Source organism: Chrysochloris asiatica, unplaced genomic scaffold (genome assembly GCF_000296735.1).
Source record: "Chrysochloris asiatica unplaced genomic scaffold, ChrAsi1.0 scaffold00027, whole genome shotgun sequence".
Taxonomy (NCBI): domain Eukaryota; kingdom Metazoa; phylum Chordata; class Mammalia; order Afrosoricida; family Chrysochloridae; genus Chrysochloris; species Chrysochloris asiatica.
Genome location: NW_006408545.1, coordinates 19,152,667 through 19,171,611, shown reverse-complemented (window position 1 = coordinate 19,171,611; position 18,945 = coordinate 19,152,667). Strand labels below are relative to the sequence as shown.

Below are 18,945 nucleotides of genomic sequence, written 5' to 3'. Positions count from 1 at the left end.
TGAGTTGGAGCTGACTCAAGGGCACACAACCACAACACTGCCATATACTGATGAGAATTAAAATTGTAAAACTGTTTGAAGCTGTCAGAGGTGCACTGTCTCCATGAGGCATACCAGCCTTTGAGAAGGATCTGCATTTCCAGGACTTGAACATTTTAACTGAGAAAAACATCCTGGGAAGGGACCATTACTTTTGCTATTTCATATCTCAGACATTACCTGAGATTAAAGGCAGTTTGAGTCAGTTTATGTAAATATATCATGTACGAATGTTGAACTGAACTCTGAAGTTTGTTGTAAAAGCAAGTATAGTTTGGAAGTAAAGCCTCATCTGTGGAAAATTTAGCCTTTCCATTAGCATCTTGTTTGGAAGGCAGTGATGAAGACAAGAAAGCATTAGTTGAAGTGTGTAATGGAACCTCCTTCTAGGTTTCTGTGATATAAGAGGGTTCTCTTGTCTATCCTGTTGGCTTTCATGGTTTATCTTCTTTTTCCTCCACGGTTTATCTTCTTTCTCTTCCTGGGCTTCTTCCCCTCAATTACGTACACTCCCACAGGCATAACTCTACAGACCCACCCGTTGATTTTAGAGCTGTTTCTGACCTCGTAACGGGTGTATTTTTAATGAAAAATTGTTAATGATTAAGCTCTGGTAGTGTAGTGGTTACGAGTCAAGGTCAGCAGTTCAAAACTACCAGCTGTTCCGCGGGAGAAAACTGAGGTTTTCTGCTCCCGTAAAGATTCACAGTCTTGGAAACCCTGTACAGGGTCGCTATGAGTCGGTACCGACTCCACTGCACGTAACAACAACAACAATATAGTGGAAGCAATTAAACTAACACGGGTGGGTTTAAGCACTCCTGTCTAAACTATTGGATAGAAATGGTTGATGGTTTCTACCCTGTCTTTCAGTGTGTGGTGTCTTCCTGAGGAACATTTGACTTTAAAAGGAAAGATGCTGTCTCCAAGTGATAAAAAGCTGGAAAAGCTGGACCCGTTTTATCGACCTTCAGTGTCCAAGCAGAAGACCAGTGCAGAAATCATCAGTGAAGCTCGGAATGCACTAAGAACAGTTAGAACTCAAAGGCCATTTACACCCCACGAAGACCAAAGAAAGCTGTTTGGGCCTGCATCTTCAAGGACGCCAGAAAATAGACCTTCGTCTTCCTTCAGGTATATAGCGTTTCTGTTGCATGCTCTTTTAGGCATTTAAATAACTAGTGATATTTTTTATACTTCTAGTCGTGGATTCCTGGTGTGGCGCTGCAGGACAGTGCTCTGGACCGCAAGGTCGACAGTTCAAAACCACCAGCCACTCCTCAGAAACCCTATACAGGGGTTGCTATGAGTCAGAACTGACTTGACAACACTTAACAACAATAGCAACTAGTTGTGGATAGTTGATTTTTTTTGAAGTTTGACTTCTGCTAATTATGCTCTGTGAGTCCCTGGATGGTACATATAATTAATGTGTTCAGCTGCTAACCTAACTGAAAGATTGGAGATTCTTATCCATCCAGAGGTGCCTCAGAAGAAAAGTCTGGCCATCTACTTCCAAAAAATCAACCCAGAAAAGCCCAATAGAACACAGTGCTTCTCTTGACACATGTGTGGTCACCATGAGTTAGAGTTCACTGGGTGGTAAGCAGTTAATGATGTGCCTTATAGCTACTCAAGAGTACTAAACGTGTAATACAAGATCTTAGGTCCAGGACATTGCTTTGGGTTGAAATGGTTGATTGTTGTTGTTGTTGTTGCTAAGTGCCATGAAGTCAGTGCCGACCTGTAGCAACCCTGTATAGGGTTTCCAAGGAGCGGCTAGTGAGCTGGAATCACTGACCTTGCAGTCCAAGGTGACTTTGCATTCCAGCGCATTAACCCACAGGGATTGCTGGAACAACTAAGAAAAGAAAAAGTCATAACATGTCTTTTTTTTTTTTTAGTTCGGTATTTCTAATCCTCAATGCAATGAAAAGATTTGTACATTTAAGAATTTGCTTCTTTCTCAAGGCTTATTATTTACTGCTTTTTAAATTTTATTATAATGTTTTATTGTGAATTATGTGATAGTTTACATGGGAGAACATTAGTTTTACATTCATTCTGCCGTGGTTACAATCCCCTCCATGTATCATCAACCAACAAAAGGGTATATCCTATAAGCCTGCCCCTCAGTCGTCAGCTCTGGTAGCGTAGTGGTTGCGAATTGGGCTGCGAACCTTAAGGTCAGCGGCTGCTCCGCGGGAGAAAGATCAGGCTTTCTACTCCCGTAAAGATTTACACCCTCAGAAACCCTGACCAGGTTCGCTATGGGTCAGAACTGACTCGACGGCACTTAACAACAACAACAGTCGTCAGCACATAGCCCCTCTCTCTCTCTGTGTCTAAAGTCCCCAGCTGCTCTGTCCCTCCACGTCTCTGCTTCCATCTCAGGCGTCACTGCTTCTCTAGGTAGGGTCCTGTTCTCCATTCTTCTCCCTTGACTGAAAAGTTAATCACTCCCCTCCTTACTATAAAACGTCTACCTGTACATTTCCAACCCTCACAATCAGTCCTGATAACAGTTATTCACTGTTGCATCACAAGAGACCCGTCTGCATTTCATTGCATCAGCTCCGCCTAGACAGATTGGATACTACTCACTGGAGATTCTACCTTCCTCCAGGCCCTCTGGATGCTTTTCTTTATTCTTTATTTTTTGCTAGAGTTAGACTAGAGAGAACAAAAATACTGACTCAGAAACTAATGGATTTTCACTTTGTCTCTTGTTAGCCTCCATGCATCCAGTTTTGAATCACCTGAATCCAGGCCCATCTCTGGCGCACGTCTCAGTCCACTCGAGCTTGTGAGTCCTTTATATTAACAAGGGGGTTGTGAAATGATTGTGGCCCAGCAGACTCGGAATCAGCACTTACTATACTAATAATTTCGTGAGAGTAGATTCTTGTATTCTTTTATAGGTTAGTATCTAATAAAACTCTTCTGTAATTTACTGCTCATTTGATAATTTAAACAAATAGATAATAAGTTGGCAAGCAGAAGGTGTTACACATTTTTGAACACTTGTACACATGCAGGTTATTTTTAACAGTTTTACGTACACATAAATTATACATGCGTGCATATAAACAGTCCACCATTTCTATAGCTGTTTCTGCAACATAGTTTATTATAATAAACTTAAGCAGTTTCCTCTCCTTTTTTCTTCATTCTCTCCTTCCCAGTAGCTCTCTCTTTAACTTTGGTACGTTTTTTTCAGTATATACATGCAAACTTCTAAAAAGCACATTGTCTTGCTGCTCCCTGACTTATGAGCTTAAGAACTTCTGTAGTGTGACTCCCACTAAGGAAGCTGAGACTTCAGCTCCTTTCTAACCTCATATCTCCACCACACATTCACCCTTTCCCTCCCTTGGCTGCTGCTCCCTATTCAGAGGTATTGTCATTTTGGTCGGATCTGTTTTCTCTAACTATGATGCTATAAACCCTGCTCCCAGCTGAGTCTTGAATTAATGACTGATTATGATTACTTTTCCTTCTCTGCACCTCTTTTTTGTTTTCCCTGGCAGCCTTAATAATAGCCTTGCTTTTTTAAAGTTTTCGTAATTTATGTATTGCCCCTGGCTTCTTCTACCTATGGCCCATTTATTTTGGTATGCTCTGCTGAGTTCATCTTCTCTGCCCCACCTGATCTTCTCTGGGGTGCCCCCTCACCATCACCCCAGTTCCAGTTTCCTCTATCCCATGTCCTCCTGTTTCTTGATTTACTCTGGTTTTGATGGAGAACTTCCTCCAATAGCTTCTTTTATGCTTGTGTATGTGATTTTGAAAATAATAATTAATTTGTTGTTGTTGTTGAAAATATATATAGCAAAACATACACTAATTCAACAATTTCCACACATACACTTCAGTGACTTTGATTACATTATTTAAATTGTACAATTGTTTTCCCTTTCCTTTCCTAAATGATTCCTCCATCATTAACATAAACTCACTGTCCCCCAAGCTTCATAGCTAACCTTTCGGATTGCTGTTGTCAATTTGATTCCATATAGATAGGTGATGAAAAGAGCACACTGTTCAAGGCAGATGTTCTTTATTAATTAAGCTAACTATTGTTTGGTTTAAAGGAGACTTCAGGGAATATTTTTGGTTTGCAATTTAAAAACTATCTGAGGTCTCTAATGCCTTCTTGAGAAAGGTGCATCAGAAGTAAATTATTTGAGACCTTGATTCCTACTTTACTTCCTAGAAGTCTGTAACATTTTCCTCTTTTGTTTCCCATACTTTGAAATTTTCTGGGCATTTATTTAGGTCTATTTTGGGAGAAAGATGAGGCTTTCTGCTCCCGTAAAGATTTACAGCCTCGGGAACCCTGTTAGAGGGTTGCTGAGTCGGAACCGACTCCACGGCACTTAACAACAACATTTTCATGTGTCTTGCTGGGTACCTGAAGGGCTTTTTCATTGTAGAATCTCATGCCTGAGAAATGTCCTTGAATTGTTTTTATGACGTCTTCCCTTCTCTTTTGTTCTGTTTGGTCTTTCTGGAATTTATTAGTCAGGTATAGGGTCTCCTGGACCAGAACTTCAAATTTTTTTCTTTTTCTTTTTTTGTTCATTCTTGGAAGAGATGCTATTTCAGTTTTTCATGTCTGCTATCCTATTTTTGGAGTCTTGGTGCGCCAGACTGCAAAGCCGTTTGAACTGCAAGGTTGGCGGTTCAAGCTTACCAGCTACTCCTTGGGAACCTTATACAGGGTCACTATGGGTTGGAATCGACTCAACGGCAATTAACAGCAAATCCTATTTTTATTAATTTCCAAAAGCTCTTATTTTTTTCTTGAAATTATTTTTATTTTATAGTTCCCTGTTTTTATTTTATCATTGCAGCATCATATTTGATTATACTAATGAAAGTGTTGATTTTTTCAATTAAATTTTCTTCTCTCTTTATAGTCCTTGTTGCATTTTCATGTTTCTTTTGGTGTGTGTTGTACACATTAGATGCTCTCCTTTGGTGCCTTAGGTTCCTTGTTAAGCTGCTGTTATTGAAGAGTGGGGAGTACATTGCTGGCGTTGGTCATCCCATAGATAATAATGCACCCGCACTTATGTTTAGGGGGATCTACTAAACTGTGTTATTGGTAAAACCCTTGATAGTAGTAGCTTTAGGGTTTGCTTCTGCAGCTAGTCAGAGTCCCTATAAAGTATTTCCCAAGCTCTTGCCTGGAGGATAAAAGCTGGTTGTTGGCTCCCAGGAGGCAGGTGGAAGAAGAACGTAGGAGTGCTTAGTATTTGGTACATAAATTTTAAATTTAGATCTATATTTACCATAAGATACCCTCATCTTCAACTTTCCAGTTCAACCACTCTCTGTTTTACCCTTTGTAGAAAATAAAGCTCCTGTCTTCTCTTGGGGTCGTATCCTAATTGCATGGAGCTGGGATGGAAGCTAGTACTTCATAGGCAGACTTCAGCCAACCTCCTTGTTTTATCCATTCCTCTCCTTATGCCCCAGTTTCCAGAAGTACCTTGTGATATGAGTTCTTTAGGTTTTTGAGAAATTACGGTGTCCATCAAACTGCTTCTCAGTTTTTATTGCAGTAAGTGTGTGTGTGTGTGTAGATTTGACAAACTGTTTGCAAGTGGGTTGGAGATAGACATTATGAGATTTCATCCATAAAAACTGAGGCATGCTTCTCATAGGAATAAGGATACTCTTTTACATACCCACAATGTTACTATTACAGCTAAGAAAATTGACATTAACTCAGTAATATCACTTAATGTGTAGTTCTTATCCAAATGACACCAGCTGTCCCAAAATGTATCTTGTATTTTTATTTTTAAAGCACTTTATCAGTAGAAATCTGTGAGGAAAATTTTAGAGTTGTCCTTATATAGGTGGCTGTGTGCTGTGGAGTCGATTCCGACTTATAGCGACCCTCTACAGGGTTTCTGAGGTTGTAAATCTTTACAGGAGCAGAACGGAACAGCTGGTAGTTTCGAACTGCTGACCTTGCGGTTCGCAGCCCGATTCGTAATCACTACGCTACCAGAGCTCCTTGTCCTTATATTACAGATGACAAAAAACAAAATCCCCAAATACTAATGAATTAGCTGTCTGTGAACTGATAGACAGTAAATAATTTGCCAGCAATTGTTGACACCTGGCCTCTTGTGCTTACAACTTTGGAACCACTTGAGGTAGACCCAGCTACGGTGTGAGGGCCTGGGCTTAGCAGCACATTGGACCCCCTTTGTTGTAGATTGGCTCTTTTTCCTATGATTCTATGATTTGACACCTACAAATTGTTTTTAGTACTGCTGTAAGTTTATTGGACTCACTTAATTTTGGCCTACTCTTTGTCAAAAATCTTTATTTCTGAAATAACTTGATTCTTGCCAAACCGGTGAAGTGTTTGGACTGCAGGATTAGGTAGTAGGCTAAGATAATATTGGCATTTGTTTTTTGGGAGTCCTTGGGTGGTGGAGACAATCAAGTCCTCTGCTATTAATCAAAAGTTGGTGCTTCAAACCAACTGTAAAATTGGAATTGAGAGAAGTTCCTTAAAAACCTTACCAAAGACCTGGGGACTCTTGGGCCCAGAGTCAGTGACATAGCCACAGAGGACTAGAGTGCAGAGTGAAGCGTCCAGCTGATAAGAAGAGAGGGCATATGCACAAGAACACCCACACTTGCAGATAATTCCCCACTTGACCTGGCTTCAATGACTGGATGATCAGAGCTCAACTAGGAGAAGAAAGAAGAGGAAAAAAGAGTAATCGGATACAATTTGATGAACTTGACCTACACCTATGGATGCAATAACTCAAAAGAGGAACAAATCTTTACAGCAAGGATCATTCCCACCCCCTCCATACACAGAGTAGACTGGGATGGGCAACTTGGACATGGCTACCCAAAATGGGAGGCTACAAAGGCAAGAAGTGACTGGCTTACAAGCTTTCAAGAGGGAACCTAGATCCAGAGGGCATGGAGGAAAGTAGACTCTCCATTGAGTCACATCCAATCTGTCCGAGTGGGGCTGATGAAATGAAATCCGAATGGATCTCTTATGATACAATAGTGAATAATTGTTATCAGGACTGATTGTGAGGGTTGTAAATGTCAAGGTAGACATTTTGTAGCAAGGTAGGGGAGTGATTAACTTTGCAGTCCAGGAGCAGAGGTCCTTGGGACCATCAAGGGAGAAGAGCGGAGTGCGAGACCCTACCCATAGAACCAGTGATGCCAGAGATGGAGGCAGAGATGACGACGTGGAGAGATGAAGTGGCTGGGGACTCTAGATCCAGAGGCTGTGTACTGACGACCAAGGGGCAGGCTTGCAAGATATACCCTTTGGTTGGTTGATGATGCATGGAGGGGATTGTAACCATGGCAATGATACATTATATGATAGGATGAATATAAAACTAATGTTCTCCCATGTAAAGTATCACATAATTCACAATAAAACATTAAAAAAAAAAAAAAAAAACCTTGCCAAAATACAGCTCTCCTCACCATGGTCCCCTCACTCAGGAACAGAAATCTGGCTTTTCTATTTCCTAGGAGAAAAGCCGTAGGCTGGAAACCTTGCCCCTAGAAGGGGTCGATCTTACCTGCTAGAATGCAGACCTGCATGACCTCAGCAAATCCTTTAACTCATGGATACCCAGACTCTCAATATTTTATGATTCACAACTAGGACCTCACATCTTCCTCAGCAGACGGTATGATGCCTCCATTTCAGTTTGTTTACTTTATACAATCCTCAGGAGTTCGTTGACTGGGCTGCACGTTCTATATTGTGCCAAGCAAAACCAAAAAAAGCACTGTGACATCAGAACAATGCGTCAGCATCAACGTCATCTTCAACCCTTAAGGACTGGGCTGGCCACAAGGAGCTGATGGACCCACCGCCATGCCAGATGAGAATGTGTTTCCTTTGGGTGCATTTACAAGATACATTTCACCTTCTGCTGAAACTGTGTATGGCAACACATTGTTGTAAATTATTTCATAACAGAGCTGTTCACATTGGGTGGAGAGAGTATTAAATATTTAATATAGGTTTTGATTTATATGTGTAATTTTTAAATTAAAATGTAACTTTCTACACCACATCTTTTTTTGGATGTGGAATTGACTGTTGTAAAAAGTGGATGGAGCAATTGCTTAAAACAAGGCTGAAAAAGTAGACTAGGACAAGATCCTTAAGATGATAATTGAGAAAAATAATATAATACAAATCATAGTGCCATAGATGGTTCTCAATATATAGAGTTATATTTACTGATGTTATCTCTTATAATATAACCCTGTTGTTGAGCTGAGTTCCTTACAAGACTTAATTTTGTATTTTTCCTCTAAGACGATAAATAGGCCATATCAATGAAACTGAAGAAGGATATATTCTACTGGGTATTTTCAAATGTTGGTTTAACGTTGGCAATTGAATGGAAACAAAATCACAAGAAAGAGAAATCAAAGCCTTCCATTGTATATACTGTACAAAGGAAGGCGACATGGGCAATGCTTTCAAATCGAAAGCTTTCTTTGGAATGATCAATGTGGGTGTTTGTAAATTCTGGAAATTTCTTTCTATTCATAATAAACTAGATACCGTTGACCTACTCTTCTCAACAACAACAAAAAAATTGGAATTGATGGTAACTGGTTTGGTTTTCGTCTCTCTTTATGATCATTGGAATTAAATTTGTTTAGTTCCGAATGAATGAATGGGTTCCATGTAAAATTACTCCTTTAGTTTGACTTTGTTGTTGTTATTATAATGGATTATGTAAGTGTCTTAAGCTTATTTCATTTTAAACAGTGATTAAAATTTGAGGCTCCCAGTTCAAAAATTCTGGAAATGGCCCCATAACTGCTGCCCTTCCATCTTCTTTTCTCTTTCCTATTTCACCTTTAATGTCCTCTTTGCCTTACTAAGGCAAAGAGGACTGACACCAGGGGAGATAAAAGCAAACAGCAGTAAAGGGAAAGGGAATGGGAAAAAGAAGAAACTGGAGGAGGGAGAGAGGGAAGAAGAGAAAACGAGAGGGACTGACTCAGAATTGAAGGATATACTTACTAAAGAATTTGTGAAGAAGGCTTAATCAATTGAATTTCAGGAGTTTGGGAATCTAGGACCTTTCCTCAGACTAGCTTGCCTTTTATTCAACCAGCAGTCCCCTAGGGAAAAATGGACCCAGAGAGCTCCTCAGCTAGCACCACCATTCAACAGATTAGCTAAACTCTTTGCTCTTGTACACTTCCTGTCATCTATCTCCATTCCTCCCCTCCCTGTCTGGCCTGTAATTCCTAAAGCAGGAAGTAGGGCGGTCTACACTCCAGAGTGCTCAGGGCTTCTGAGAAGGATGGAAGCTGATACCCTAGTCCACTAGGCTGACCATCTCACTGGGTTCCCACTAACACCTGTAATGGTACAGATGGTAGAAAAGCGATGTGATGTGCACTTTTCATTAGCATTTATTCTGTTTGTATACAGTTATGTCTGGGCACATCTTTCCTGGTCTCTTGTCACCACAGCTTTAAGATCTATTTTTATTTTGTGTGGCACTACAAGGTCAGTGATTGAAACCCACTTGATGCTCCTTGGAAACTTACACTGACTCCATGGCTCTTACCAACTCTGTTTAGCTAGTGTTCCGATTTATACCCACAGGAACTTCTCTCACATTTTGGAGTGTACAAATTAAGAAAGAAGGTGTGACCATGAGAATAAGTAGGATATTTTGCCTTTCATCATTTCATTGTCAATATAGAATTCGCAGTTATTTAATCTCCAAGTATCTAAATAAGCCTTCTAAAAAAAAACCTTTTTATTGTGAATTGAGTGAAGGATTACAGAGCAGACTGTCAGGTTTAAAAACAACAAATCATCTGCTTCCTTTCATCTCAGTGATTGTAATCCCCTCGATGTAAAATCACTTATCCCATGTCCTCCCTGTGTTTCTTGTGCCCTTTCCATCTTCTTCTCCAGTCCTTCTGAATTTTGTCCTTAGATAAATGCTGTCCTTTTGATCTTGAATGGTTGACCATGGTGTGCATACCTCGCTAGTGTTGTTGTCCCTCCTATCTGCCTATCTATTGCTTGGCTGAAAATTGAGCACAGGGTTTAATAAACTTCTTATTGACATAGTGAAGCAACTCAAGTTGCTTAATAAATTCACACAAACTAAATTAGCATTCAAAAAAATTTTAGCGATCACTACCAGCACCCCATATGAAGAAAAACATGACATCAGGATTGGAGGAAGACTCATTAACAACCTGCGATATGCAGATGATACAACCTTGCTTGCTGAAAGCAAAGAAGACTTAAAACATTTACTGAAGAAGATCAAAGAGCACAGCCTTCAGTATGGATTGCATCTCAATGTAAAGAAAACAAAAATCCTCACCACTGGACCAATAAACAACATTCTTATCAACGGAGAAAAGATTGAAGTTGTCCAGGACTTCATTCTTCTTGGATCAACTATCAACACTCATGGAAGCAGCAGTCAAGGAATCAAATGACATATTGCATTAGGCAAATCTGCTGTACAAGATCTTTTTAAAGTGTTGAAGAGCAAAGATGTCAGCTTGAGGACTAAGGTGTGCCTGACCCAAGCCATGGTATTTTCAATAACCTCATATGCATGTGAAAGCTGGACAGTGAATAAGGAAGACCATAGAAGAATTGATGCATTTGAATTATAGTGTTGGATGAGAATATTAAATGTCAAAAGAATAAATAGATCTGTGTTGGAAGAAGTGCAGCCAGAGTGCTCCTTAGAGGCCAGGATGGCCAAACTCCGTCTCTTATACTTAGGACATATTGCCAGGAGGGACCACTCACTGTTTGGTAAGGTAGAGGGTCAGAGACAAAAGAGGAAGACCCTCAATGAGATGGATTGGCCAAGTGGCAGCATCAGTGGGCTCAAGCGTGGCAACAGTAGTGAGGTTGGCCCAGGATCAGGCAGTGTTTTGTTCTGCTGTGCATAAGGTCTCTATGAGTCGGTACCAACTTGAAGGCACCTAACAACAACAAACCAGCACCCCAGAAGTCATCATCATCTCTCTCTCAGTCTCTGTCCCCCAGGGCTACAATTATCCTCACATCTAACAGCATAGATTACTTTAGGCTGTTTTTAATATTTTATGTGAACCAAGCCCCACGTGTTTGAAAAGTGAAACAAAAGTTTACATATTTTTAAAAGAAAGGGACTTAGACACCCACATCTACCTTAGTGATGGGGATAGATCTAGAATAAAAAAAATGTAGAGTAAGAATGTCACAGCAGGCTGTTTTTGTTATTGTTTCTACTCCTATTTCTGAACAAGTAGTACCTGCTGAGTGGCAGAGTTGCCCAGAATACCTGCAGAGAAAATCATAGGAATAGAAATGCACATAGAATTGTCAAATCTCACAGGTTATGTGTTTGTGACATTTTTTAATATTTGCTTTTTGACTTTCTAAGAGAGACCTTTTATTGTGAGGAGTGTGTGGTGTATGTATGTCCCATTGCTTTGTAGATTCATTCACGAACAGCTCTGCTTCTGAGGTGGAATGGCATCAACTCCCCTTTTCAGTCTTCTCATAAGATGGGGGACAGCCTTGACCTTCCCATCTGGTGACCCTAAGGAGGAATATTAGAAAGGTGGTCAAAGACTAGTGTGCTGGCCAGAGTGACAGCCAGCTAGATGCCTCCAATGTCGTATGAATTGCCTCTTCCTTGGCTGGGTTGCTCTATGAAAGACATCTTTCTGTCATCATCAGGTTCTTTTAAAGTATTTCCCAAGTGGTTATAGTCAAGTCATTGACTAGTGTCATAAACAAAACATGAGGCAGTTAAGGTTCTCAAAGATTTACATTGCCTGGTAGCACTACTTGTACCTCTAACCAGTGGCCATTCAGTTGATTTCTGACTCATGACTTTCCCATGTGTTTTAGAGGTTTTCAGAAGTAAACCACCAAGCTATTCTTCCAAGATGCCTTTAGGTGGGTAAAGTGTTGGACTGCTGATTGCAAGGTCAGCAGTTCAAGCTCACCAGCCTCTCCACAGGAGAAAGATGAGGCTGTCTTCCTCCTTAAGGATTTACACTCTTGGAAGCCTCAGAAACACTTTGGAGCAGTTCCACTCTGCTCTATGAGTTGCAATCGAGTCAATGCAGTGGACTTGTATAGGTAATATCTATTTAACGGTGTGGGTGAACTTTCCACATACACCCCAACCCCAGTGTTCTAAGCAGAGCCAGAGTATCTGTTCATAATGTTATTTGCAAAAACAGTTAAGTATTATTTATATGCACATTAGGTAAGATAGTCCAATAAGATGGTAGAATCTGGTCAGACTGAAGCTAAGCAAAAAGCCCTTTGTTCTGGAAATGTCAGAACCAGCTCCAGGGTAGTAAGGTCTATTTGAGACCCAGAAACTTGATGCCAATCATTTGAAAAAATCTCTTTCCAGAAACCGAAAGCTCCAACATCTCCTACCACAGAGGAGGAGTCCTGTCTTTCTTTTCCTAAACCCCCAGTGGACCCTGCGAAGATTCGAAGAATAAGCAGTGCCCGAGCGCGCTTGTTCCGAGCGGCCTCACAGGGGACCCTGCTGCCGGACAGAGCCCCTCCACCTGCTGAATGTAAGGACATGGAACATCCTTTCAAACCTGGGGGCACACGTACTTCTTGCATTTGCACACATATGCTAGTTTTACATGATTTTTCCTAATCCCTGGTGATTATTACATTAACTAATACTTAGCATTGTATAAAAACTGCTAAAGAAAGCCTACCCATATATGTTTCTGGATATATATATATCACTATTTTTGTTGTTGTTTCTAAATTGCTTGGAAGGAAAAGAAGAGCAGGATAAGTATTCTTTCTAATGGATAGGTTCACATATATAGGAAATAAATGCTTTTCAAATTAGAGTTCAAAATGTTGTTTATCTCATTCGACATACTTGAGATTTACATGATGTACACTGGGATACTCGAAAATGCTTTTCTGATCCTACGGAAACATGTAAGCAAGCGTTGGATGGGTGGTTGGTGGTTGTGTGCCGTGGAGTCGGTTCCGACTTATAGTGACCTTGCATAGGGTTCCTGAGGCCAGGCTCAGTAGTTCGAATCTTCCTCCCACAAAGCGACTGGTAGATTTGAACTACTGTCCTTGCAGTTAGCAGCTCCACTCATAATACAATATACTGCCAGGGCTCACAATTGCTGGCTGTGGTCTAAACCTGGGAACAGAAAGGCTAAAGGCTCATATATTGGAACTGCCCTTCCCCAGGGCAAACTAGGGCAGAGTTTTCAAACTTCTGGAAATCGTCCACTTGTGGGATGACAATCAATTTAGTTGGTCACAACCATCATTTAAAAAAAATCAAGTAGAATAGACTATAGAGGAAACAGTAGGTATTGCTTTGAGAGACTGTTTCAGTTATGTAAGTGTGTTTTCAGAGTCATATTAAACATTTCCTCCTTTCTTTGTGTACTCACAAAGCTGGAACACCACCTTACCTAAGCTGTCAGAGCTGTCCCTACCTCAGTCAGCAAGGATTGACATTCATAGAGAGAAGGAGATAATCTCAAGATGGGCCCCAAAGGTTATAAGCCACAGTCTGAGGGTCATGCTTGATTGACATGAAATGTTTTTTTCTTAATTTAAAAATTAAAAGATTTCATGGAAGACTCCAGATTCATATGACTAATTGTGAAAAATCAGGCAATGTAGCAACACTGGGTCCCTGTTCCTTGTAGCTGACTAACACCCGCCCCCTCTATCCTGGGATATCTGATCTGTCATTCACCATTGTCTCCCAAGCCCCTTCCACTCATTGTTCTGGTCTGACCCTTATGGGCTTTGGAGTTCGTGATTTCTGATAGAGATGAAGGAGAAAGGAAAAGACAGAAGAGAGCTGCATGATGTGTGCATCACCCTGTCGTTGCCATGTTGTTGTGAAGTGCCATTGAGTTGGTTCCGACTCATAGCCGCCATGTGTAGGGTTTCCAAGGAGCAGCTGCTGAGATCTGTAACTAGGCAGGTTTTTTTTTTTTTTTTTTCTACCTTGCTGGCTCTTTTCTAGCATAGCCAGTCAGATACTTATTGAGTCCCTGTTAAGTGCGAAGCACTATGCTAAGCCAGCCCATGTATGGACAAACAAGACCAAGTCCTGTCCTCAATCTAGTGAGGGGAGATAGATAATATACAGGAAACCAAAAGGCAAAAACAATTAGCATTCTGATGACTGCTATGAAGACGGTAAGCAGAGAAAGGGCTGATGAATGCCTGTGGCTGGGGTAGTTTGCTTCTGCTCAGATGGCCCTGGAAGTGTTGTTGAAGAAGTGATGTTTAAGTTGAAGTGTGAATCATGAGTAGGAAACAGCCATGTAAAAACTGTGGGGGAAGTGCCCCACACAGAAAGAGAAGCAAGTACAAAGGTCTGACATGGTAATAAGCATGCGTGTGGAGGAAATGAAGGTGGTTTAACCAAGGGGAAGATGGAGGGAGCTGATAGGACTTTGTTGTTGTTAGGTGCTGTCTAGTCGGTTCTGACTCGTAGTGACCATTATGCACAAAAGAACGAAACACTGTCTAGTCCAGCACCAACCTCACAATTGTTACGCTGAGCCCATTGCTACTGCAGCCGTACCAATCCTTCTCATTAGGGGTCTTCCTCTTTTTCAGTTACTGTCCCACTTTACCAAGCATCATGTCCTTTCCCAGGGTCTGGGCCCTCCTAATAATATGTCCATATGATGAGAGATGAAGTCTAGCCATCCTGGCTTCAAAGGAGCTTTCTGGCTGTACTTCATCCAACATAGACTTTTTTGTTCTTCTGGAAGTCCATGGTACTTTTGATATTCTTCTCCAACACCATAACTCAAATACATCACTTCTTCGGTCTTCCTTATTCATTGTCCAACGTATTCATGTCCACATGCATATTAAGCTGTTGAAAATATCATGGCTTGAGGTAGGTGCACCTTAGACCTCAAAATAACATCTTTTCTCTTGAACACTTTATTTAAATAGGTATTGTGCAGCAGATTTGCCTAATGCAATACATTGTTTAATTTCTTGACTGCTGCTTCCTGATTACTGATAGTGGATCCAAGCAAAATGATGTCTTTGATAACTTTAATCTTTTCTTCCTTTATCGTGATGTTATTTATTGGCCCAGTGGTAAGGATTTTTGTTTTCTTTACATTGAGGTGCAACACATACTGAAGACTGGTCTTTGATCTTCATCAGTAAGTATTTTAAGTCCTCTTCGCTTTCAGCAAGCAAGGTTATATCATTTGTATAAAACAGGTTGTTAATGAGTCTTCCTCCAATCGTGATGCCATGTTCTTCTTCATATAGTCCAGCTTCTCAGATATTTGCTTGGCATACAGATTGAATAAATATGGTGAAAGAATACAACTCTGGCGCACATATTTCCTGTGTGAATGACTGCCTCTTGGTCTATGTACAGGTTCCTCAAGAACACAACCATTAAGTATTCTGGAATAGTCATTCATTCTCCACAATGTTGTCCATAGCTCATCCTGATCCACGCAGTCGAAAATTTTTACGTAGTTAATAAAGCACAGGTAAACATCTTTCTGGTATTCTCTGCTTTCAGCCCACATCCATCTGATGCCAGCAATGATTTCCTTTGATGCACATCTTCATCTGAAGCCAGCTTGAGCCTCTGACATTTCCCTGTCAGTGTAATGTTGCAAACATTTTTTAATTCTCTTCAGCAAAATTTTACTTTCATGTAATATTAATGATATTGTCTGATAATCTCCACATTCCATTGGATCACCTCACTTTGAAATGGGCACAAACATGGATCTCTTCCAATCAATTGACTAGGTAGTTGGTTTCCAAATTTCCTGACTTACATGAATGAGTGCCTCCAGTGCTACATCTGTTTGTTGAAACATTTCAGTCTGTATTCCATCAATTCCCAGAGCCTTGTTTTTTGCCATTGCCTCAGTGTACATAGGACTTCTTCCTTCCGGACCATTGGTTCTTCATCATACACTATCTATTGAAATGGTTGAACACTGACCATTTCTTTTTGGTACAAGGACTCTGTGTATTCCTTCCATCTTCTTTTGATGCTTTCTGCATCATTCAATGTTGTGTTCATGGAATCCTTCAATATTTCAAGTTGAGGCTTGAATTTTGTCTTCAGTTCTCTCAGTTTAAGAAATGCTTAGTGTGCTTTTTCCTTTTTCTAACTCCAGGGCTTTTCACATTTCATTATAATACTTGATTTTGTCTTCTCGAGCTTCCATTTGAGAATTTCTGTTCAGCTCTTTTTCCTCCTCATTTCTTCCATTTGTTTTAGAATCTCTATGCTGGAGAGCAAATTTCAGAGTCTCTTCTGGCATCTCCCCCCAAAATGCATGTCTTTTCCTTCTTTTTTGTCTTTTTAATGACCTTTTGCTTTCTTCCTATAAGATGTTCTTGATGTCAACCCACAACTCTTTTAGTCTTCAGTCATTAGTGTCTATTGCATCAAATTTGTTCTTCAGATGATCTCTAAATTCAGGTGGGATATGTTTAAGGTCAAATCTTGGCTCTCAATGACTTGCTTTAATTTTGTTTCACTGCAGCCTTTACTTTCCTGAGTTTCAGCAGGGCAGAGATGTTTTCTCTTCAATAGCATTTTTTAACAGGAGCTGCACATTGGAATCACCTGAGGAACTTTTCAAACATTCCACAGCTGGGGTCCCATGTCAGACTAGTGAAATTAGAAGCAAGGTAGTAATGGCAGGAGCAGAGTCCTTGCCAAGGTGAAATGAGATAGGACCTGGAGCCCAAGGGGGCTCGAGTGTAGGCTTAGATAGGAACAGCATCACTCCTTATAAACAGGGATGGCTGAGCTTGTGCAATGGTTACTGAACAGTTGTACATTATATAGTTTTGCTTCTGAGTTGACTGCTACCTGCCCTCTTTATGCATGGTGACTTTGGTAGTTCACATCTGAAAACCTTATTGCTTGCCAAGCCGTTCAGCTTCATGTGAAGATGGCTGAAGAGGGAGATACTTCACCCTCATCCTCACCCTCTGTTCTCTTCCTGATGGCTTTACTTCTATCCACCTGAAGGAGCTCTAGTAGCGTAGTGGTTACAAATCGGGCTGCTAACCTCAAGGTCAGCAGTTCGAAACTACCAGTTGTTCCACGGGAGAAAGATGAGGCTTTCTGCTCCCGTAAAGATTTGCAGCAGCCTTGGAAACCCTGTGCAGGGTCACTATGAGTCGGAACCGATTCCACGGTACTTAACAACAACAACAACCTGAACACCTGGTCCTTGCGTGGCCATAGCACCTCATCCGCACTCTGAGAGATGCTATCTGTGACTGTCATCTCCCAGGACCAAGGCTGGCTTCCCAGTTCCAAGTGTTGCGGAAGCAGTCTGTGGGTTCCTTGCACCCACCCTGTCTGTAGTTGCTTTACTTGCCTATATTTCTCCTCCCTTAGGTCTGTGTAAGCTCTCAATAAATAATGAAGTTACAAAGTCATGGTCACTCTAAAAGCAATTTGAAAACACATTTTAGCTCTCTGGCCTTGCTTGGAGTCATTGTTCTTTGGTCCGGAGCTCCCTGGGTTTCATTTCAGTCACTATTGTTTAGAAAAGGTAGACTTTACTAGGAGGCTGAGGTGGCTGCCAGGAGACAGAAGACTATCCCTCCTTTGGTTGTGAAGTCAGTTATAATCCATACAGCTGTACAGATGGGGCTGTAGGTGTGGTACAAGGCTTGGAATTTCTGGGTTAGGAAAAGAAAAGGGGAAGAGAAGTGTGTAGACATCTGTCATCTCAAGGACCAGAAGCTTAATTGCTTTGTGTTGAAGTAGATTCTGGTTGGAGGTGGCTGTGTTCCTAACACCTCCCCAGTTATTCAAGCCAAGCAGGCTTTGAGGAGCCTCCACCTTCTCACCATTCCCAGCCATCCCTCCCATCACCAGGCTGTCCCTGGTTTCCTAAGTACCTCACGAGTCTGCCTTCATTCTCCTGTCCCTTCAGTGCCACCAGAAAGCCAAACCAGTTGCTTTTCAGTCAATTCTGACTCTTGGCAACACCATGTATGTCAGAGTGGAGCTTTGTTACATAGGGTTTAGAGTGGCTGATGTTCCGAATGGATCACCAGACCTTTTTTTTTAAACTTTTTGTTGTAAATTGTGGAGTCCTAGTGTGATGTGGGATAAAGCCCTGGACTACAAGGTTGGTTTGAACTGCAAGATCAGTGGTTCAAACTCACCAGCTACTCCTTGGGAACCCTATACAGGGTTGCTATGAGTCGGATCCACTTGATGACACTTAACAATTGTGAAATGAGTGAAAGTTTACAGAAAGATATCAGAACCACATTCAACAAATTATTCACTTCATAACCAGACCTTTCTTAAGAGGTGCCTCTGGGTGGGTTAGCGGCTAAGTGTGTCAGTGGTACTACCGGGGACTTACCAGTATTTATCACCTCTTGCTTTGTGCCTAGTCTTCCACGTCTCCAGTCTTGCTCCTTTTAATCTGCCCAGCTCACAGGGGCCAACACAGCGATCCTCAGCAGAGCTTAGAGAAGTCTCTTTGTGTGTATCATAAGGGATGAGAGGCTGGGAAGCAAATCAAAATCATATTGCATCATCCCCTTACTGAAAGCCCTTTAGAGATTCCCCTATGCCCAAAGGAGTATTTGCCAAACTAAATTCTGGGGAATACTTTCAGCAAATAGCTTTTCCTTGGAAGAGTTCAGTGCGCAAATAAATCTAAGGAACATGGCCTACTGCCTCTCCCTGAGACTCACAGTGGCCATATGAAAAGGTCGGTAAAGTGATAAGGTAAACACTGTTCAACTTTGATGGAACCAGCATTTCCTAAGCCTACTTTTTCTGTAAAGGGCCACATAAAAAGACTTCACAA

General features: G+C 41.1%; 1 protein-coding gene across 1 annotated transcript in view; it reads left to right on the top strand.

Annotated features, from left to right (window-relative positions):
• The first annotated feature begins 955 nt into the window (after positions 1-955).
• The window catches only part of ARMC2 (armadillo repeat containing 2), a 143,512-nt gene continuing 125,522 nt past the window's right edge, over positions 956-18,945 (top strand). The window contains exons 1-3 of the mRNA XM_006839993.1: positions 956-1,173; positions 2,773-2,845; positions 12,489-12,660. Coding sequence (XP_006840056.1) covers positions 956-1,173; positions 2,773-2,845; positions 12,489-12,660 — 463 coding nt within the window. The remainder of the gene's footprint in view (positions 1,174-2,772; positions 2,846-12,488; positions 12,661-18,945) is intronic.